Genomic DNA, 23,931 nt, shown 5'->3' on the forward strand with positions numbered 1-23,931 from the left:
CCACACAAGACCCCAAGTAGCCAAAGCCATCTTGAGAAAGAAGAACAAAGCTGGAGGCATCACACTCCCTGATCTCAAATTATATTACAAAGCTACAGTAATCAAAACACTGTGGTATTGGCATATAGAGGGACACATAGATCAATGGCACAGAATAGAGAGCCCAGAAATAAACCTACACATATATGGTCAATTAATTTATGACAAAGAAGCCAAGAATATACAATGGGGAAAAGGCCAGTCTCTTTAATAAATGGTGTTGGGAAAACTAGACAGCCACATGCAAAAGGATGAAACTGGACCACTTACTTTCTGACAAAAAAATTAACTCAAAATGGATTAAAGACTCAAATTTAAGACCTGAAACTATAAAACTCCTAGAAGAAAACTGGAAGTGACCTTTTTTTTCTTTTATTTATTTATTTATTTATTTAATTTATTTATTTTTGGCTGTGTTGGGCCTTCATTGCTGCACGCAGGCTTTCTCTAGTTGCGGCGAGCGGGGGCTGCTCTTCGCTGCGGTGCGTGGGCTTCTCATTGCGGTGCACAGGTTTTTCATTGCAGTGGCTTCTCTTGTTGCAGAGCACAGGCTCTAGGTGCGTGGGTTTCAGCAGTTGCAGCACACGGGCTCAGTAGTTGTGGCTCGTGGGCTCGAGAGCATAGGCTCATTAGTTGTGGTGCACAGGCTTAGTTGTCCTCGGCATGTGGGATCCTCCCGGACCAGGGCTTGAACCCTTGTCCCCTGCATTGGCAGGTGGATTCTTAGCTACTGCACCACCAGGGAAGTCCCTAGAAGTGAGCTTCCTGACATCAGTCTTGGCAATGATTTTTTAGATTTGACACCAAAAGTAAAGGCAATAAAAGCAAAAATAAACAAGTGAAACGACATCAAACTAAAAAGCTTCTGCACAGCAAAGGAAACCATCAACACAATGAATGGAATAAAATGCTTGCAAATCATATATCTGATAAGGGGTTAATATCCAAAATATATAAAGAACTCATATAGCTCAATAGCCAAAAGGTACATGAAAAGATGCTCAACATCACTAATCATCAGGTAAATGCAAATCAAAACCACAATGAGGTATCACCTCACACCTGTTAGAATTGCTATTATCAAAACGACAAGAAAAAACAAGTATTGATGAGGATGTGGAGAAAAGGGAACCCTTGTGCACTGTTGGTGGGAATGTAAATTGGTGCAGCCATTATGGAAAACAGTATGTAGGTTCCTCAAAAAGTAAACCTATGTAGAACTACCATATGATCCAGCAATTCCACTTCTGGGTATTTATCCTAAGAAAATGAAAACCCTAATTTGAAAAGATATACACATTCCATGTTCACTGAAGCATTATTTACAATAGCCAAGATATGGAAACAACCTAAGTGTCCATCAATGGAAGAATGAAATCTTTTCATTTGTGACAACATGGATGTCCCTTCAGAGCATTATGCTAAGTGAGATTAAGTCAGAGAAAGACAAATACCATATGATCTCCTTTATATGTGGCAGCTAAACAAATAACCAAGAACAACAACAAAAACTGAACTCACAGATATAGATAACAAATTGGCGGTTTGCCAGAGAGGGGGATGGGGTTGTGGTTGTGCAAAATGGGTCAAAAGGTACAAACTTCCAGTTATAAAATAAATAAGTCATGTGGATGTAATGTACAGCATGGCAACTAGAGTTAATAATACTGTATTGCATATTTGAAATTTGCTGAGAGTAAATCTTTTTTAAAATTGAAGTACAGTTGATTTACAATGTTTCAGGTGTACAGCAAAGTGATTCAATTATATATCTATATGTATATAGATATTTACCTACCTATCTATATTCTTTTTCAGATTCTTCTCCATTATAGGTTATCACAAGAGTAAATCTTAAAGTTGTCATCATAAGAAAAAAAATTCTGTAACAATGTATGGTGATGGATGTTAAGTGGATTTATTGTGGTTATCACTTCAAAATATATACAAATATGGAATTATGTTGCACACTTGAAACTAATACAATGTTGTATGTCAATTATACCTCAATTAAAAAAATTTTTAATTAAAAAAAAAAAGAAAAATGGTGGGAAAACGTGAACAGTTAGTTCATGGAAGAAGAAATGCAAATGGCCAATAAATGTACAAAAAGATTTTCATCCTCTTTAGCAGTCAGGAAAAAACAAATCAAGATCACAATGAAATAAATATTTTACACTCAGTAAAACTGAAAAAAATTAGTAAGTCTGATAATGCCAAATACTGGTAAGGATGGGATCAGTGAGCCATCTTAAGCATTGCTGGCAGAATATAAACTGATATAAGCACTTTGGAAAACCATTTAGATCTTATAAAAGTGAATTTCAGCATATCCTATGGGTCCAAAAATTCCACTCTTAGCTTTATACCTAGAAATACTCTTATATGTGTGTACCAAGAGACAAAAATAAGAATGTTCATAGCAACGCTGTTCATAATAGCAAAAATCAAAACAACTTAAATATTCATCAATTGAAAACAATATGGATATTGTGGTATAGGCATATAATGGAATAGTATATAGCACTAAAAACAGATGGTCTTTATCTATACCCAGTAACATGGCTGAATCTTGGAAATCCAATGTTAACTACAAAAAACATGTCCGAGAAGATGACATACAGCATGATACCATTCTTATAAAATTAAAAACCTAGCAAACCTTAGTGATACATATGTAACTTAAAAATAACCCAAAAAATCTGTTTTTGAAAAAGCAAAGAATAATAAACAAAAAAATACAAATTAGTCATCACCCCTGGGCAGGTAGGCACAGGGAGAGGAAAGAGAAGAAGCACATAGATAGACATGAGGCATTTGTAGGATTCAAGTTCTTTAGTTGAGTGGTAGGTTCAATATGTACTCACTGTATGATTATGCTTTATAATTTACATATGCTTCATATATTCTTTTGTAGTATTAGTACATTTAGGGCTAATTTAAATACATTATAAGAACAGCTAATAGAATTAAAGTATGCTTTAGTATTCCATCAGAAAGACATACATATCTAAGTCTTGAATAACTTCACTATATAAAAAAGGAAAAGTGTAAACTTAGTTCTATTCACCCCTTTCTAACTCCTTATTGATTGAGGTATTACTGTTTATTATTTTGATAACCTTGAAATGAGAGGGTTTGTAGATATAGCAATACACAGAGTATATTACCTTAAAAAAAACAGAAAGCATTTTTTAATTTTTCTCTCACCCCATTCACAAACATTAACTATACAGAAAATCTGCATAATATAAAAATCATTTTGATGTCCTATATCATTTGCACAATAGTAGACTATGCACATATAAACTCAAGAAGGGCAGTGACTTTATTTTCATTTGTATCCTTTGGCATAAAACTGACAATAAGTACTTACTAAATGCCTGGATCGATATTTGACCAATGAATCACTGCAGGATTCCAAAATAGTTTCTGGTAATTCAATCAACTGCCTCACCTTCTAAAGATATTAGCATTATAGTGCCCTCTCCTGGTTCTACTTTGTAGTCAAAGTAAAGCAAAGCAACCTACTTTGCTATTCATATTACTTTTAAATATGGTAAAAACTAATCACACTGGAATAATTAATAGTAATATAATTAACATACTGTAACTTCTAAGAGAATATGATTCTATAACTACCATTCTTTCTGAATTCAACTCATCAATACAAAATCTGAAGAATATTACAAGCCTCAAAGTCTGGTGTTTGCTTTTAATCTAAGTGAAAACTAAGAAGCAAAGCAATTGTTTAAAGTCATACAAATCTCTATGAAAATCCTAAATATCCCCTTACAGATGGTATACCTTTTCTCAAATACATAAGTAATTTGAATATGATCTTCATAGTTTTTTCATTCAATTGTACAGATCCTAATGAAGTACTATGTGAAATTACTTTTCACTCAAAAAGATATATGGTCTGCAGTAAATAATTATACAGTCTCGGTCTTTTAACAGTTGGCAGAATACAGTATAATCTCATCTCTACTATATGTTGTATATTTTAATTTACATATGCTTGAAATATATAACCACAATAAATTTCTAAAAATGCAATTCTATTTGTAAAGTTCAGCAGTGCCAATCAGTTCACCTGAGCCAACATCTAAATATATGAGGTAATTAAAGTAACAGAAAAATGCATTGAAAATATCTACCAGGTATCACAAGTAAGGCTGAACAAGAAAGCATAAAGATGTTTTGGGATTTGTATACTTTTTCTACTTTTAAATTTTACTATTCTAATAATGCTAGATGTATAATAAACAATATATTTAAAATACTATGAATTGTTGCAATTAGAATAAAAAAGGAATTTTAGCATATTACTTTAAATTACCTCTCTTCTCAGAAAACAAAATCACAAACATACTATAACCATTATTAGAGACAAACAGCAACTGATCTAGACCAAAGTATTTTACAAGTAGAAGAAACTTGGCCATTATCTTGCTCAGTCCCCTTCTTTAGCCAATAAAAAAAAATGAGCCCCAAAGTGGTGAACTGACTTACAACAGTCAATTATTTAGGAATAAATACTAAAACATCCTAAATTGATATAATTTCCACATTGGTCTTGAATAAAGTTAAAATCTTTGTCTGATTTATGATGCAGTAATATCTTAATTATTTGGTTAGACTTGAATTCAGTAAAATGATAGTTTCATTCTGATTTCTGAAAACCAGAAGATGACATATTGAACTAGCAACCAATTCTAACTCCTTAGATATTTAAGTTCTTAGCTTCAGGCTCTTCATCTACAAAATTAATGCTTTATTAAATTATCTCTGAAGTTTCATTCACCTCAGTAATTCTATGACTTTTAATATGTCACAAAGCTTTGAAATTATGTATTCATGGGTCTAACTCCCCTACTAGTATGTAATGATCTTAAGGGCATGGCACATGTTTTATTCATCGTGTATCCCCTGAAGCTAGCACAGCATCTGGTCAAAAAATTTTTTTTGGACATAAATTTAAAGGGTGTATCTTCTAAATCCCTAGATAAAACAGGTCACTTATGAAATCGCCAAAGTATACATAAAAACTTTTCATAACCAAATTATCTATTATGTAAAAATTCTGACAAAATAAGACAGTATTTCTCACTTTCATATGACAGTGAATTTGTTGTACTATATCCAGCCTCAAAGTACTCTGATCTATGCTTTGTGATGATTGTAGAAAGGATACTATAAAGAAGTATTAATTCATAACTTAGGAATTTTGAATTTATAAATTATGAATTAGATAACTGGCTAAATAAATAATCCATCTTCAGATAATCAAGATGTAAATATACAAACACTAACAATCTCAGATGGACACTGACAACAGAGGCGTACTGAATGATCATTTATATTCTTTACTTTATATTTCAATGCCTGGAAAGAAAAGCAGAAGACTCAATAACCAAAATGGAAATACCATATGCCTTTTCTAAGTACACATCAAAATATTATCATGTCTCCAAACATGCCATTCAAACTTTAGCTACTTACTTGATGGCCCAAGGACATCTTTGCTATCACCAAGAAGCTTTTAATGCAGGGTAATTGAGCAGCAAACAAATACAATCCAAACCAGGAAGAAGCAAAATGTATCAGGATTGAAGCAGCAGTGAAACAAAAGGACAAGGAAAACAGCATTAGTTTATAAGTAGAAAGCACATGCATATCAATTCTAATAATCATAATTCGCAAGGGATTTTCTTTTCCACACATAAAAAGACCTTGGATTAGGCACTGTTTGCTTTAATTTTGGAAAATGAAGGTGGAAAGAGAAAAATGAAATCACTCAAGTATTTTGTTTTGAAAATTACTCAAGTGAAAAATTACTTTCAACTATAATTCGAGATATGGGTTAGGAGTGACAAAAAATTATTTAGAAATGTAAAGGACAGCCAGAAAGTTATTCATTCTTTAAATTCAAGTGGCTTAAAAATATATAACACCCATGCACTATTAAATATTAGTTCTGCATGCCATGAAAGCACTTAACACTACATAGAAATTCAGGCTGCTTCTTCTACATAAAGAAAGGAGTTTACTGAGTGCTTATATTACGCCAAGCATGTGCAAAGAGCTTTTACAGAGACATCAACAAAGTGGAACAAATTTTTTTCTCAAATGGCAAAAAAACAAAGAGGAGTATTGATTAGAAGAACAATAAATTTTATTAAGTTAGACAAAACTTTCTTAGGACCCACTAATATCAAGCATATAATCTAGAGCTACTAGTCTCTAGGAAGTCAGAAGATCCAATTCTTAAATGATTAACTTGCAATCAACTAAAAGAAACAGGAAAAAGACTGCTGACCTTTGTGTAGTAACTATTTTAATAAACAGCATTACACTAAATGTCACCTATAGACAAGTGCTTTGGCCTCCCTTGGCAGGAACAGAGTCCTTAGTTCTCTCCTTCATTTCAAATACCAAACATGGAAACGTATCAGAAGTGAAGAAAGAAACAAACAAAAAGTTCCCACCACTAATGACATTGTTGGTTTGGTCTTATTTAAAGGGAATGGGGAATCCTAACTGGTTTTGACCAAAAAAAAAAAACAAAAAAAAAACAAAGTAGCAGTTGTTTGCTTTGGGGCTTCTGTTGTCTCCTAGGGAAAAAAAAATATCTTGGCCCTGTTACTTCCCTAAAGTATGGTTATTTCACAACGCTTAAAATTATGTTCTAATGCCTTTAAAGGCATTTGCTCTATTCATTTTTTCTAGTTGTCCATTTTAATTCATTCTTCTATAAACTGATTTCAGTTTCACAGATAAACTAAAAAAAAATACAGCTTTAGTGACAACGAAATAATTGTGCTCAAATCCATTACAGCTAGCAAGCATGTGGGAAGAGATTAAAGTATTTGTGGCAGGCAGCCTCTAAAATGGCCCCAGTGATCCCCACTTTTTGGTGTATAATCCCCTCTCTTTGAGCATATACTGGACTTGCTGAATCACTTCTAATGAACAGAAAATGGCAGAGGTGAAAGGATGTCATTTCCAAAATTAGACTGTAATAAGACTATGACTTCAATCTTGTTTGCGGTCTCTTGCTCTCTCCTAGATAGATCATCCTGGGGAAAGCCAGCTGCTGCATCATGAGGCAACCCTGTAAAAAGGCCCATGAGGCAAAGGAACTGAGGTCTGTCCACAAACCCTAAGTGACCTTGGAAATGACTCTCCCGCCTCCCCTGACCCCCTCAGCGGCAGCTCCCACTCTCCAGTAGCTTGATTGCAACCATATGAAAGATTTTGAGCTAGAGACACCTAGCAAAGCTGCTCTTAAATTCCTGACTCACTGAAATTGTAAGATAATAAATGCTTGTTTTCTACCATTTAATTTTGGGATGATTTGTTATATACCAATAAATAACTAATACAATATTGGAAAACTGAAGGAAGTTCGGAACCTGACAGAGACAACTATTGCAAACTTTACAAATCCTTCATAGACATCTTTTAGAAAAATCTTCCTGTACTGATATGAATAATTACCAGTTTCCCTAGATTTACGTGTAACTTCCTAAAGGAAAGCAATGATTCTAACCATATTTACATAGTTAAGAGTATTTAATTTCACAAGGGCCAGTCACATTTGAAGCTTTTGAGCTGGTCTTCTACTTAGGATAAAAGATCAAGTTCACTTTCATTGTACAGTTCTGTATGATATAATTCTCAGATTTTGTTGATTAAAAGCACTATGTCATCTTCTGTGCAGCTGTACTCCTTATATATTTACTCCCAGAAAATAATCCCTAGCATATACAACAGCTTCTGAACATTTATTTCAAATTATGCTTTCAACATTATATCCTCAGGCATATTGGTGTCATATAAACCTGAATGTATTGTATTAATCCAATATTTTTCTCAGACTGAGGCACTGGAGAATAATCCAAGTAAACACTGTCTATTCTTATCATTGATCCATCATCCATCCATCCATCCAAATATTCACTGAGTACCTACTATATAGACAGGTACCATTTTAGGCACTGAGAAATATAGCAGTGAACACAACAGACAAAAATCCTGTCCTTGTGGTAGTTATGTTCTAGTAGGGAAGATAAACAATAACATAATCAACAAGTAAAATTTTGATGTATATTATATAGTATAAATACTAAGGAAAAATAAGCAGAAAATGAAGACATAAAATGTTAGGGAAGATGGAGTTAAAGTTTTAGATAGGGTGGCCTAAGAAGGCTTCACTACCAAGCTGACTGAACAAAATGAGGAAACTTACCATAAGGACTTAAAGGGGAAGAGTACTCCAGGGAGAGGGGAGGATCAAGTACAGAGTAGAGTACTTGGAGAGCAAGACTGGAGTGTTTGGAGAATAGGCCAGAGGGCTGGAAACAAGGCAAGTAGGAGAGTAGCAGATGAAGTCAAAGAAGCAAACAACTGTAGGACTTTATAGGACCTAGTCAAGGCTTCTGTTTTATTCTGGATGAAATAGGGGGCCACTGGATAGTTCTGAGAAAAGGACTAACATACATGATTATGTTTTAACAGGACTGCTCTGACTGCTATGTTGAGAATAGACCAGAGGGACAAGGGTATTATCAGTTCAGAGGTTACTGCAATAATCTAGGGGAGAGATGAAGGAAACTTGGACCAAGATGGGGGCAGTGAGAGTGATGAGAAGTAGTTAAGTTCTAAATATATTTTGAAGGTAAGGTCAACAGGATTTCCAAACAGGCCAAGCATGAGGTAAAAGAAAAAAAGGAATCAAAATGATGTCAAGTGTTGGAGTCTGAGCACCTGGAAGGATGAACTGCCATAATCTGAGATGGAAAAGACAGTGAGACAAGTTAGTTTACAGGGAGAAATATAGGTACAATCATCCCTTGGTATCCAGAGAGAACTGGTTCCAAGACACCTCCCACACCCACCCCACCACAATACCAAAATCTGTGGATGCTCAAGTCCCTTATATAAAATGGTGTAGTATCTGTATATAACCCATGTATATCCTCCTATATATACTTTATATCATCTCTAGATTACTTATAATATCTAATTCAAAGTAAATGCTATGTAAATAGTTGTAAATACAATGAAAATGCTATATAAATAGCTTATAGCATGTGGCAAATCCAAGTTTTGCTTTTTGGAACTTTCTGGAATTTTTTTCCCCCAAATATTTTCCATCTGCAGTTGGCTAAATCTGTGGATGCAGAACCCTCGGATATGGAGGGCCAACTGTAGCTCAGTTTGGAATAGGTTAAGTCTGAAATGCCTGTCAGACATCTAAGTAAAAATGTCAAGTAGGAAGCTAGACACACAGACCTGTACAGGGAAAGGTTTAGGTTGGTAAGAAAATAGTATAAATTACGGTATGTGTGATAGTTAGGGTATATGATCTGAATGGCTTCATCACAGGAGATTGAAAAATGCCACAGGATAAAAGAACAGCCTCCAGATAACATATATTATAATGGAACAACAGAACTAAGAATTAAGCTGAAACACTACAAATAGAAGCAGAAACACAATGAAAAATAAGCTTCACTTCAGAAACCTTTCCCAGAAGGATGTGGATAAAAAGGCATTAAGTTGAGATGCAAGTGAAATCATCCTCCCAGAATTATTTGCAAGTGATGCTAACTGGGAAACAAGATATAAGTAATTGAAGATTCCATATCAATTTTACCAAGTAACTGACATCACTGAAGTCTCCGACACACTGCTGAACTGCACACTACACTTCTTATTCTTACTGCTTGTAGGATTGGGTCTAATTTGTGCAGTTCCATGTTGTATGACCCATGAATAAAGACGATGTGGAAGTACTGATGTGGAAATGCTCTATACAAGTACCTTTTAAGATATTTTAAAAAATAAAAAGCTAGCCGCTCTTCTTGGCTTTTGTTAGAGAACCAAAATACTACTAGAATTTCAAAGAATCCAGGAAATTTCTCCTCAGCTTGTTCAGAAAAAGAGCATTTAAGATATGACAGAAACATTTTCTCTCTCTGAGCAACTTATCATGTTTACAATTATCCCTTGAACAATGTCCATACAGTCATCTCAAATTTTTTATCATATAAATAAATTCTCTACTTTGGCAGAAAGCATGAGCTGAAAAATAATAAAATAGTAACATGCTTAGAATTTTTCTACTTAGTATTCAATAGCATACTACCAGTACTCTAAATAAAAGCGTGAACTATAGCCATTATCTAAATCTTTACTGATTTTAGTCTACAAATATCAGGAAAAGAGCATAATACAAAAAATGTGATTTTACTTTAATGTACTTCTAAATATTTGCCATGCCATCTATAATTAGCATAAAACTTGTGATCTTTAAGAAATGTAAACGAAGAGGTAGAAGTTCATAATCACACCCTTCAACCCGAGAAACCCCTCAGTCCTGAGCAATCCAGGACAGATGGCCACCCTATATATATAATACAGAAACAAAACCATGAGGTCTATAGCTTGATTTCATTGCCTTTAGCATGGCACCTCCCTGTTTTATTGATTTGACTTACCTGTTGAGCTTAAGAGAAAGTACAAATAGCTTATCAAGCACTGATATGAGTAGAGCTTAAAAATAAAATTTCAAGCAGATGGTACCTCTTCTCCCAATACAGTTGATCAAGTTGTACTCAGAGAAGCAATCCTACTTCAGTGGGCTCTCGGAAGCCACAATTCTGAAGAAGAATTATATAAAACATCTAAAGAGTGCTTGGACTTCCCTGGTGGTGAAGTGGTTAAGAATCCACCTGCCAATGCAGGGGACATGGGTTTGAGCCCTGGTCCAGGAAGATCCCACATGCTGCAGAGCAACTAAGCCCGTGTGCCACAACTACTGAAGCCCACGCACCTAGAGCCCATGCTCCGCAACAAGAGAAGCCACCGCAGTGAGAAGCCCGCACACCAACACGAAGAGTAGCCCCCGCTCGCTGCAACTAGAGAAAGCCAGCACACAGCAGCACAGACCCAGTGCAGCCAAAACTTAAAAAAAAAAAAAAAGTAGAATAAATTTTTTAAAAAACAGAAAATTAAAAAAAAAAAAAAAAAGAATGTTCTACTTAGTGCTATCTTTGGCTCTTCGAGTAAGAAACTTCAATGAGGGATATACAACGCAGCTGAGATCTGTTTGTTCTTTAAACAGGAGTCATCACTCCACACTTAAATGAATTTTTTCATATTCCTGCAATCGTTTGCAAAACACACATGTGCACATTTTATCCCTGAGTTTTACAGGAGAGATTTTAAGGGAATATTTTTCTGGGACTAGAGTTTATCGCTGTTAGAGAATATGATCTGATCTGCCAAGCAGTTACATTTTTGATACAGCAATTCCACCACTACAAATGTATACTAAAAGATGTGTTCAAGGATACTTATAACATCATTTATAGTAATCTACTTAAAACAGGGAATTAAATAAATAATAATACATTCACATAATAAAATACTATGTAGTCATTATAGTTTGGTTTTTTTTTTCAGGGACTGAAAAACATTCATTATATATTGGCTTTTAAAAGTAGGTTATATTGAATCACTTTGCTATACAGCAGAAATTAACACAACATTGTAAATCAACTATACTTCAGTAAAATAAATTTTTTTTAAAATTAGGTTATAAAGAAGTTTGTATGATATGACTCCACTTTTATGAAATTTCATATGTAAGATATACACTATGAACACACATATGCCACCAAAATAAAAACAGTGGTTACCTCTAGAAGGTAGAATTTTATTTATTATATTTTTCTTTATTGTTTAAATATGCCACATTGGTATGCATTATTTTTATAGTCAAAAAAGATTAAATCTATTTATATATTGGAAAAATGAAAACGCAATTTTCAAAGTGGTCTTTTCGATCTATATTAGCTATGTTTTATAATGGCATAATCATCTATGATTAAACATAGTGGAAAATATATTTTAAGAATCTAACTTGAAATCCTGAAAAAAAATACAAAAATGTTAACATTTTGAACATAATACCATACCATATATTACTCTCTGTCTCTTGAACTTCAGCAACTTCTGTAAATGGCAAGATCTAAAAAAAGACAAATTTTCTCAGGAGTGATTTAATTTCGTATACCTGAATCTGAATCTAGAGAGCACGCACACTTTATCAAATGAATTAAGTGGTGCATTAATCTTTTTAAAAGTAGCAAAAAAAAAAAGTGCAATAGTATGTTTACCAGTATGTGTACACTGGAAACTAAATCCTTAAAAAAAAATCCCGAGGCTTCAGGAAATTACAATCAATCTGCCAACCCATGAAGTCTTCTCAGACATGTTCTGGGGCTTTTTCACAGTTCTTATCCTCCTTGCATATATTTAATTACATCAGCCCTTCCACCACGCAAGCCCTCTCCTCCTTTCCACGCAAGCCCTCTCCTCCTTTAGTTTCTAAAATACTCCACTGCTCTGGCTTCCTTTCTCCTAATTTCCTACCTCCACTTGGTCCTCCAATTCAATAAGTGAGTGACCTTAACCAATGCTCAATCCTCAACTATTGGTTGTTTTCTCTCTACCTGCTCTCTTCCTGCAGATTCCATTCTTAATCAAGGCTCATTTGCTACCTTTACTCAGACAACTTTCAAGTTTCTTCTTCAGACCTAGCCTATCTCCAAAACTTCATCCCAACATATTCCTACCTGTATGTTTGGACATTATTGCAAATTAACTTCTGGTTCTAAAATTCTGTTAACAGGCCCTGAACCAAGATGGCGGAGTAGAAGGATGTGCTCTCACTCCCTCTTGTGAGAACACCAGAATCACAACTAGCTGCTGGACAATCATCGACAGGAAGACACTGGAACTCACCAAAAAAGATACCCCACATCCAAAGACAAAGGAGAAGCCACAATGAGATGGTAGGAGGGGTGCAATCACAGTAAAATCAAATCCCATAACTGCTGGGTGGGTGACTCACAGACTGGAGAACACTTATACCACAGAAGTCCACCCACTAGAGTGAAGGTTCTGAGCCGCACATCAGGCTTCCCAAACTGGGGGTCCGGCAGTGAGAGGAGGAATTCCTAGAGAATCAGACTTTGAAGTCTAGTGGGATTTGATTGCAGGACTTTGACAGGACTGGGGGAAACAGAGACTCCACTCTGGAGGGCACACACAAAGTAGTGTGCCCATTGGGACCCAGGGGAAGGAGCAGTGACCCCAGGGGAGACTGAACCAGACCTACCTGCTAGTGTTGGAGGGTCTCCAGCAGAGGCGGGGGGGGTGGTGGCTGTGGCTCACTGTGGGGACAAGGACACTGGCAGCAGAGGTTCTGGGAAGTACTCCTTGGCGTGAGCCCTCCCAGAGTCTGCCATTAGCCCCACCAAAGAGCCCAGGTAGGCTCCAGGGTTGGGTTGCCTCAGGTAAAACAACCAAAAGGGAGGGAACCCAGCCCCGCCCATCAGCAGTCAAGGGGATTAAAGTTTTACTGAGCTCTGCCCACCAGAGCAACAGTCAACTCTACCCACCACCAGTCCCTCCCATCAGGAAACATGCACAAGCCTCTTAGATAGCCTCATCCACCAGAGGGCAGACAACAGAAGCAAGAAGAACTACAATCCTGCAGCCTGTGGAACAAAAACCACATTCACAGAAAGACAGACAAGATGAAAAGGCAGAGGGCTATGTACCAGATGAAGGAAAAAGATAAAACCCCAGGAAAACAACTAAATGAAGTGCAGATAGGCAACCTTCCAGAAAAAGAATTCAGAATAATGATAGTGAAGATGATCCAGGACCTCGGAAAAAGAATGGAGGCAAAGATCAAGAAGATGCAAGAAATGTTTAACAAAGACCTCGAAGAATTAAAGAACAAACAAACAGAGATGAACAATACAATAACTGAAATGAAAAATACACTAGAAGGAATCAATAGCAGAATAACTGAGGCAGAAGAACGGATAAGTGACCTGGAAGACAGAATGGTGGAATTCACTGCTGTGGAACAGAATAAAGAAAAAAGAATGAAAAGAAATGAAGACAGCCTAAGAGACCTCTGGGACAACATTAAACGCAACAACATTCGCATTATATGGGTCCCAGAAGGAGAAGAGAGAGAAAGGACCTGAGAAAATATTTGAAGAGATTATAGTCAAAAACTTCCCTAACATGGGAAAGGAAATAGCCACCCAAACCCAGGAAGAGCAACGAGTCCCATACAGGATAAACCCAAGGAGAAACAAGCTGAGACACATAGTAATCAAATTGGCAAAAATTAAAGACAAAGAAAAATTACTGAAAGCAGCAAGGGAAAAACAAATAACATACAAGGGAACTCCCATAAGGTTAACAGCTGATTTCTCAGCAGAAACTCTACAAGCCAGAAGGGAGTGGCATGACATATTTAAAGTGATGAAAAGGAAGAACCTACAACCAAGATTACTCTACCCAGCAAGGATCTCATTCAGATTCGACAAAGAAGTCAAAAGCTTGACAGACAAGCAAAAGCTAAGAGAATTCAGCACCACCAAACCAGCTCTACAACAAATGCTAAAGGAAGTTCTCTAAGTGGGAAACACAAGAGAAGAAAAGGACCTACAAAAACAAACCCAAAACAATTAAGAAAATGGTCATAGGAACATACATATCGATAATTACCTTAAACGTGAATGGATTAAATGCTCCAACCAAAAGACACAGGCTTGCTGAATGGATACAAAGACGAACCCATATATATGCTGTCTACAAGAGACCCACTTCAGACCTAGGGACACATACAGACTGAAAGTAAGATGCTCCATGCAAATGGAAATCAAAAGAAAGCTGGAGTAGCTATACTCATATCAGATAAAATAGACTTTAAAATAAAGAATGTTACAAGAGACAAGGAAGGACACTACACAACGAACAAGGGATCAATCCAAGAGGAAGATGTAACAATTATAAATATATATGCACCCAAAATAGGAGCACCCCAATACATAAGGCAACTGCTAACAGCTATAAAAGAGGAAATCGACAGGAACACAGTAAGAGTGGGGGACTTTAACACCTCACTTACACCAATGAACAGATCATCCAAAATGAAAATAAATAAGGAAACACATGCTTTAACTGACACAATAGACCAGATAGATTTAATTGATATTTATAGGACATTCCATCCAAAAACAGCAGATTACACTTTCTTCTCAAGTGCACACAGAACATTCTCCAGGATAGATCACATCGTGGGTCACAAATCAAGCCTCAGTAAATTTAAGAAAATTGAAATCATATCAAGCATGTTTTCTGACCACAATGCTATGAGATTAGAAATGAATTACAGGGAAAAAAACGTAAAAAAGACAAATACATGGAGGCTAAACAATACACTACTAAATAACCAAGAGATCACTGAAGAAATCAAAGAGGAAATCAAAAAATACCTAGAGACAAATGACAATGAAAACACGACAATCCAAAACCTATGGGATGCAGCAAAAGCAGTTCTAAGAGGGAAGTTTATAGCTATACAAGCCTACCTCAAGAAACAAGAAAAATCTCAAATAATCTAACCTTACACCTAAAGGAACTAGAGAAAGAAGAACATACAAAACCCAAAGTTAGCAGAAGGAAAGAAATCATAAATATCAGAGCAGAAATAAATGAAATAGAAATAAAGAAAACAATAGCAAAGATCAACAAAACTAAAAGCTGGTTCTTTGAGAAGATAAACAAAATTGATATACCATTAGCCAGACTCATCAAGAAAAAGAGGGAGAGGACTGAAATCAATAAAATTAGAAATGAAAAAAGAGGAAGATCAGGAACAAGACAAGGATGTCCACTCTCACCACTATTATTCAACATAGCTTTGGAAGTCCTAGCCATGGCAATCAGAGAAGAAAAAGAAATAAAAGGAACCCAAATTGGAAAAGAAGAAGTAAAACTGTCATTGTGTGCAGATGACATGATACTATACATAGAGCATCCTAAAGATGCCACCAGAAAACTACTAGAGCTAATCAGTGAATTTGGTAAAGTTGCAGGGTACAAAATTAATGCACAGAAATATCTTGCATTCCTATACACTAATGATGAAAAATCTGAAAGAGAAATTAAGGAAACACTCCCATTTACCTTTGCCACAAAAAGAATAAAATACCTAGGAATAAACCTACCTAGGGAGACAAAAGACCTGTATGCAGAAAACTATAAGACACTGATGAAAGAAATTAAAGATGATACAAACAGATGGAGAGATATACCATGTTCTTGGATTGGAAGAATCAATATTGTGAAAATGACTATACTACCCAAAGCAATCTACAGATTCAATGCAATCCCTATCAAATTACCAATGGCACTTTTTACGGAACTAGAACAAAAAGTCTTAAAATCTGTATGGAGACACAAAAGACCCCGAATAGCCAAAGCAGTCTTGAGGGAAAAAAACGGAGCCGGAGGAATCAGACCCCCTGACTTCAGACTATACTACAAAGCTAGAGTAATCAAGACAATATGGTACTGGCACAAAAACAGAAACATAGATCAATGGAACAAGATAGAAAGCCCAGAGATAAACCCACACACCTATGGTCAACTAATCTATGACAAAGGAGGCAAGGATATACAATGGAGAAAAGACAGTCTCTTCAATAAGTCGTGCTGGGAAAACTGGACAGCTACATGTAAAAGAATGAAATCAGAACACTCCCTAACACCATACACAAAAATAAACTCAAAATGGATTAGAGACCTAAATGTAAGACCAGACACTATAAAACTCTTAGAGGAAAACATAGGAAGAACACTCTTTGACATAAATCACAGCAAGAGCTTTTTTGGTCCACCTCCTAGAGTACTGGAAATAAAAACAAAAATAAACAAATGTGACCTAATGAAACTTAAAAGCTTTTGCACAGCAAAGGAAACCATAAACAAGACAAAAAGACAACCCTCAGAATGGGAGAAAATATTTGCAAACGAATCAATGGACAAAGGATTAATCTCCAAAATATACAAACAGCTCATGCAGCTCAATATTAAAAAAATAAACAACCCAATCCAAAAATGGGCAGAAGACCTAAATAGACATTTCTCCAAAGAAGACATACAGATGGCCAAGAAGCACATGAAAAGCTGCTCAACATCACTAATTATTAGAGAAATGCAAATCAAAACTACAATGAAGTATCACCTCATACCAGTTAGAATGGGCATCATCAGAGAATCTACAAACAACAAATGCTGGAGAGAGTGTGGAGAAAAGGGAACCCTCTTGCACTGTTGGTGGGAATGTAAATTGATACAGCCACTATGGAGAACAGTATGGAGGTTCCTTAAAAAACTAAAAATAGAATTACCATATGATCCTGCAATCCCACTACTGGGCATATACCCAGAGAAAACCATAATTCAAAAAGACACATGCACCCCAATGTTCATTGTAGCACTATTGACAATAGCCAGGTCATGGAAGCAACCTAAATGCTCATCGACAGATGAATGGATAAAGAAGATGTGGTACACTTATACAATGGAATATTACTCAAGCATAAAAAGGAACGAAATTGGGTCATTTGTAGAGATGTGGATGGACCTAGAGACTGTCATACAGAGTGAAGTAAGTCAGAAAGAGAAAAAGAAATATATTAAGGCATATATGTGGAATCTAGAAAAATGGTACAGATGAACCGGTTTGCAGGGCAGAAGTTGAGACACAGATGTACAGAACAAACATATGGACACCAAGCGGGGAAAGCCATGGGGGGGTGGGGATGGTGGTGTGATGAACTGGGCGATTGGGATTGACATGTATACACTGATGTGTATAAAATTGATGACTAATAAGAACCTGCTGTATAAAAAAATAAATAAAATAAAATTTAAAAAGTAAAAAAGAAAAAAAATTCTGTTAACAAAGAAAAGGCTTTAAGCTTGTTTTAGAAGCATCTTTATGTCAAAAATCATACTCAGTAGCTTCCCTCAGAAACCAACTTGCATGCCAAGTTGCTCAATTCTTTCAATGGTACCATCTTTCTTTCAATCACTCAGACCTAAACCCTTGCGTCACTGAGACTCTGTTTTCCCCCCAACATCTGATTAAGTCATTAAATTCTAATTAATTTTACCTAGACAATATCTATCTCACATCTAGCCCTTTCTTTCAATTCCCATTAATACTAACCAGGCCAGACCCACATCACCACATTTCTCAACTTTTGCATCTTCCTTCTAATAGATGTCCCTGCACTCAGTCTTACCTTACTCATTTACCTACTACACTAAATACTGAAGTTCAAACACACAATAAAGACATGGTCCCTATTGCTAAGAATATCACCATATACTGAAGACTGTATATACTGTGGTACAGTAACTCATTTGACTTTAAGGTAAGTTATCTCCACCCAATCTACCCAATATTACTCATTATTCAAGCCAGACCTATCATTAGCAAGTCATTTAGCTGTTCTGAAGTTTATTTTCTCCTCTGTGAATACACAATTATTAAACCTTACAACTTTCCAAAGTTGTTGTGAGGCTTAATAATAGTTTACATGAGTGTACTTTATAAATTTTTGTTAAAGCATTGTACAGACATAAGGCAGAATTACTGAGTGGTACAATAAATGACAAAGACTAAGAAAGGACCAAGAAGGGAATGAATAATTTACCAAGTTAATTCCCTAACCTATCGCTTGGGCCATGTTGCTTCTCCACTTAAAAATATTTGATAGCACCCATTCTTTAGGAAAAAAAGCCCCAACCCTGATATTTAAATCGTCTACAATTTGACCCAATTATTCATTCCACAGAAATGTTTTGATCTCCTATGAGATAGCCTTGCAACTCCAAAATTTCACTCATCTAAATTATCTGTCTAGTAAAACTGATTGCTCAGAGCAATCTGCAATATTCTCCCTACATTGTTTTTGCTTCCCTGTTCAATAGCTCAAAAGTTCCCTGCCTTGAAGGCTCAACTTAAATTGCCAATTCTGCTACCAAAGTTCAAGCTGAAGTTTATCTTTCCCCAACACTGACTTTCTAATACCAGTTCTTTAACAATGCATAGTTATCTCATAGTATTTCCTCTACTGCTACCATAAATAGGTAAAAATTAATTTGTTATTTAACTTTTTTCCTAATATTACAATGGTCTAGTTACAGTGTTGTCAAATAGAACTATTGGACAATTCAAGTCTAGCACAACCTTACCTCTCCCCAACTCAAACCACTGACCACTCTCTAGCATTTGTCATTGTCACCACTCCTTTTCTCAAAACTCTCCCTCCTTCCTTAATTTCCAAGCTATTTTCTCTCCTTTCTCTTCTTTCCTCTTTCTGCCTGGCCACCTTCCCCTTCTTCTCCCTTAAGATAGTTATTTCCCAAGGTTGCAGCCTAGAATCTCTTTTGTCCCCATGCAACATGCTTTCCATGAATGATTCCACTGACTTGATTTTTATGCATTCTACTCACTGACAACTCCCCAAATTAGTTTCCCACCTTAACCTCTCCTGAACTCCAGCCCCTTAGGGCCATCCCAATCACTCTCCTGGTACACTCATTCTTATTATCCCAGAAAAAATAGCACATCCTTGGTAAGGGTATTCCTGACTTCCTACGCCAGGCATAACAAAGGGATACTCACTCCATCTGTTTTGTCACTGCATCCTTCTATCAGGCAGAAGTGCAGCGGGCAGCCATAGAGCTCCATGTGCTCCTAAGGACCTGCACTTCCATCTTCCTGAGTCAGGAAGTAGAAAGACCCCTCACTCACCTTTCCCCTAAACCTCAACACTTACAGCCCAACCACCAGTCTGCATAAAAGATTTGTAAGCTTCACACTTGGGTCTTACCTCTGCCTAGAAAGCTACTTTTAGGACTCTGTTTAAAAGTCACTTCATCAGAAGACTTCCATGATATTCCTAGAAAATAGCAACACCTATCTCCAATTCTGGTACTCTTTATCTTCCTTACCCTGCTTTATTTTTGATCACAACAATCATCACACAGCACAGTGTATATTTATGTATATTCTTTGTCCTTCTCCAATGGAATGTTAACTCCACTAGAGTAGGAACTTTGTCTATTCTGTTCACTGTCGAATCCTTTAAGATTAGAACAGAGCCTGGCACATGGTAGACACTCAACAAACACTGAATGAATGGAAAAAAGGCTCAGTCAGTATTATAACCCTAATACCCAGCAAAGAATTTATTATACATATGTAGTTCGTTGAGTTCCTCTGTTTATTAAAGGAATTCAATTCTCCTAAGACAAAAAACAAGTCTTGCTCATCTTTGTATTTTCCAAAATTTAACATTCTACATGCTTAAAATAGATATGCAGAGATATAATATGGGCTAGAAACACGAAATCTGAGTTCTAAACCTAAGTCGATCAGTATTTCCTAGGTATACTTGAATAAATATTTTGAATTTAGCTTTCTTATTTGCTCATGACGTCTGTTACAGTACTAAAATTCTGTTATACTAACAATTCAACATAGAAAATTACCTCAGTCCTAAGAGCATCCTTAGCTGTAATTTAAAGTATATTTGTATTTTCTTCCACTATTAGTCTTTGGCCATCATATGCCCGAAGTCCATTGCTAGAAATTCTCCCATGCTTTTTCTTAAATAATTCTGTCCTTCATAAGTGACACTGTTACAGATTCACCACCGGTTTTTGGTAATGGAGCATAAATTATATTTCTTCTGGTACTAGCGGTCTCTTGACAGGTTTAAACCAACCTCCTTCATCAAGATCTTCACATACAAAGGAAGTTCAAAATCAATCAATGTGATGTCAGTTGTAACTAATGTGAGACTGCTGGTGAAGTCTGTATTTATAAAATAAGAAAAAAGTTAACTGTCCACTAAAAGAATTAAACCGATGACCTTGGCATTTGACCTCATTAACATGTTCCTCTATATCTGACCTAACCCTCCACAGTTACCTGAAAAGGTTATGAAATAACAGCTCAAAAGAAACCATGTTATCACATCACTATCATGCCAGGCTAGGTATGACAGCTGGTTATATGAGGCAGCTCACGTACATAAATATTTCAGTGTATGAAGCTTAATCTTATGACCTGTTTACATAATTTCGAGTTTCAGTTTGAAATAAGAGCTTACATTACCTGCAATTTCGTTTTGACCAATTCTTTACACAGATACATGAGCCTACATTCTATAATGAATCATGACCAGGAATTGAATTAAGACATAAGAACTGTACAACAAATACCTTCTTTCCTTCTGAAGTTCTATTCTAACAAATCATTCATTAGTAAATTATGTTGATCAAGCCACAGGCAAGACTGCTAATGATAATATGGAAATGTCACCCTCCGTGACTCATAATATCTACCACATATAAAAATGCAGTCAGCAACTCCTCTCCATGTGTCAGCTACTATGTGGTGCCAAAATGCCAAAAAATTCACCCTGGATAGAAAAGTCAAAATTAGTTACAGGAGAACAAAACTTTGGGTTAAATAAAATACATCATGGATTGCACATTTTTCAAAGTATACATTATTTTAGGTAATGTATGGAAAAACTTTAAAGGGATGTTTAAAAGGCTAGGTGTAGGGCTTCCCTGGTGGCGCAGTGGTTGAGAATCTGCCTGCTAATGCAGGGGACACGGGTTCGAGCCCTGGTCTGGGAAGATCCCACATGCCGCGGAGCAGCTACTAGTGTGAGCCACAACTACTGAGCCTGCGCGTCTGGAGCCTGTGCTCCGCAACAAGAGAGGCCGCGATAGTGAGAGGCCCGCGCACCGCGATGAAGAGTGGCCCCCGCTTGCCGCAACTGGAGAGGGCCCTCGCACAGAAACGAAGACCCAACACAGCCAAAAATAAATAAATAAATTAATTAATTAATTAAAAAAAGGCTAGGTGTAATACAGATCAGTTTACAACATAAAAACATTAGCCTTACGTTCAATGACATGAATAACAGAGTATCTGTATTTGAATCCTAACATGGTCCACTGACGAGCTTATGTGACTTAGAAAAATTACTAACCCCTTTAGAGCCTCAGTTTCTTCATCTCTAAAAACAGAGTAATATCTACTTCACAGTACTATGGAGGGAATTAAATGAGAAAGTGTGTGAGACATCAAGCCCCGGTGAGGGCACATAATAAGACTGCAAAAAGTAATGTTTTTTCTCTACACAAATACAGTAACCCAAATAGGGAAAGTGAAGATTTTAGAAATCTAGGGGGAAAAGGAAAATCCAGAAGGGACATATTGTCTTGCTACTATGACCCGACACGTTTTAACTGTCTTTTACCTAGTTTACAAAACTGTATGCTAACTTGTTCCATGGGCTAACCATCTCTATTTCTATGGTTCTCAACCTTAGTTGGGCATTGAAATCACCTAGGAGACTTTAAAAAGTACTGATGTCTGTGTCTCACCCTCTAAGATTCTAATTCAACTGAACAGCCTGAGCACTGGGATTTTTCAGAACACCCCAGATAACTCTAATGTTCAGTTGGTTGCCCGTCCCTCCAATATCCATAATTCTGTCAAGATAATTTTCCTAAGCCACACTCTGAACAGGTTGTTTCCCTACTCAAAAAAAAAGAAAAAAAAATTCAATGGTTTGACATTACATTAAAAACAAAAATCCCAAACTGTAAAAGTAGTATTCAAGGTTCTGTATAATCTGATTCTAACATCATAGGTGAGATGCAATACAGGAAAAAGATTAAAGCTTACCCTCTGGAGACAAAATGTATCCCAGATCTGCCACTTACTAGTTGTGTGACCCTGAGCGACTTTCTTAACTCTCTGTGTCCTCATCTATTTACTACTGAGATAGTAAATTATATTATCTCATAGGGTTATGTGAAGATTACATGAGTTTATCTACAAAGTACTTAGAACAGCTCTGGCACATTATAGAAATTTAACAAATGTTAGCTGTTATTCATTTCCTCTAGCTTTATTTTCTACTAATTCCCCTAAAGCAGCAAGCGATATTGCCTCTGAGACCTAAAATATGCTCCAAACATGGTGTAGTCATAAACCTGGCGAGGTACTATGTGTATAGATATGTTCAACGATGGTAGGCTGTTTTTCTAGGCTCAATATATGTTCGGCTAAAATTAAATTTCACGTGTGTGTGTGTATACATGTACATACACACATACAAATATAAATTCATATACATATATGTAAATTCATTCCCTCTCTCAAGCTCTTTCTTGCTCCACTGCTGTTGTTTTCACCATATTAAACTTAAGGTGACTTCTGAAGTAGTCACAAGTTAATGAAAACCTACTAAGGTGAGGTCTGGATAAATATCCCTTCATTGCTCTATTCTCACTAGACAGTTGGACAGGTAGAGATTTTCTTGAACTTTTAATCAAACTTTATCTTTATGTATCTCCGACATGCTGAAATTCTAATCCTTCATATGTCTTTCTGAGGTTTTGTGGGACTCTCATTTTATTTTTTTAAAAAGCAGGAAGAAATTTAAGATTCTTAATGCACATAATTTTAATTAAGAGTTAAAGGTAGAGCTGTGGATGTCTTGGCTTTTACTGTCTCCTGCTTATAAGAAGCACCTGCATGTCTTAAAACTTAGTAGAAACAGCAAATGATAATGCTTATGAAAAATCTTCAAACCATACTTTTAAAATCTGAATGACTGCAATGTTATGGATATTGAAAGAAATAATAAATCTTTAAAGCCATGTTTCCACCTTAAGTCTAATTTAGCAAAACAAATAACTTTCTATTGGGTAAATGACATAATCTATTTACTTGGGAGTTAGCTACCTTAACAGATTTCTGATTTTTAAACTGTGGGCATGTCACAGCTGACAAAGATCTTAATATAAATGAACTGTCCAACACGGCTGCTGTTCTTTTGATGTTTTTGGTCCCCTTTCAGCCACCACCTCAGCCAACCTTCACACAGGGAACACAAAGCC

At 36.1% G+C, this 23,931-nt stretch overlaps 1 protein-coding gene across 8 annotated transcripts in view; it reads right to left on the bottom strand.

Moving 5' to 3' along the window:
• Positions 1 to 23,931, bottom strand: part of OSBPL8 (oxysterol binding protein like 8) — a 194,802-nt gene that overhangs the window by 97,814 nt on the left and 73,057 nt on the right. For 3 of the 8 annotated variants that reach the window (XM_036865907.1, XM_036865908.1, XM_036865909.1), the window contains one exon: positions 5,545 to 5,581. The exons of 2 other annotated variants lie outside the window; for them this stretch is intronic. In XM_036865907.1, the coding sequence (XP_036721802.1) occupies positions 5,545 to 5,581 (37 nt within the window). Of the gene's footprint in view, positions 1 to 5,544; positions 5,582 to 12,029; positions 12,083 to 21,351; positions 21,372 to 23,931 lie in introns of those variants that run through there. 3 more of the 8 variants (XM_036865912.1, XM_036865914.1, XM_036865915.1) reach the window with 3 other exon arrangements.

This window comes from Balaenoptera musculus, chromosome 10 (assembly GCF_009873245.2).
Source record: "Balaenoptera musculus isolate JJ_BM4_2016_0621 chromosome 10, mBalMus1.pri.v3, whole genome shotgun sequence".
Lineage (NCBI taxonomy): Eukaryota > Metazoa > Chordata > Mammalia > Artiodactyla > Balaenopteridae > Balaenoptera > Balaenoptera musculus.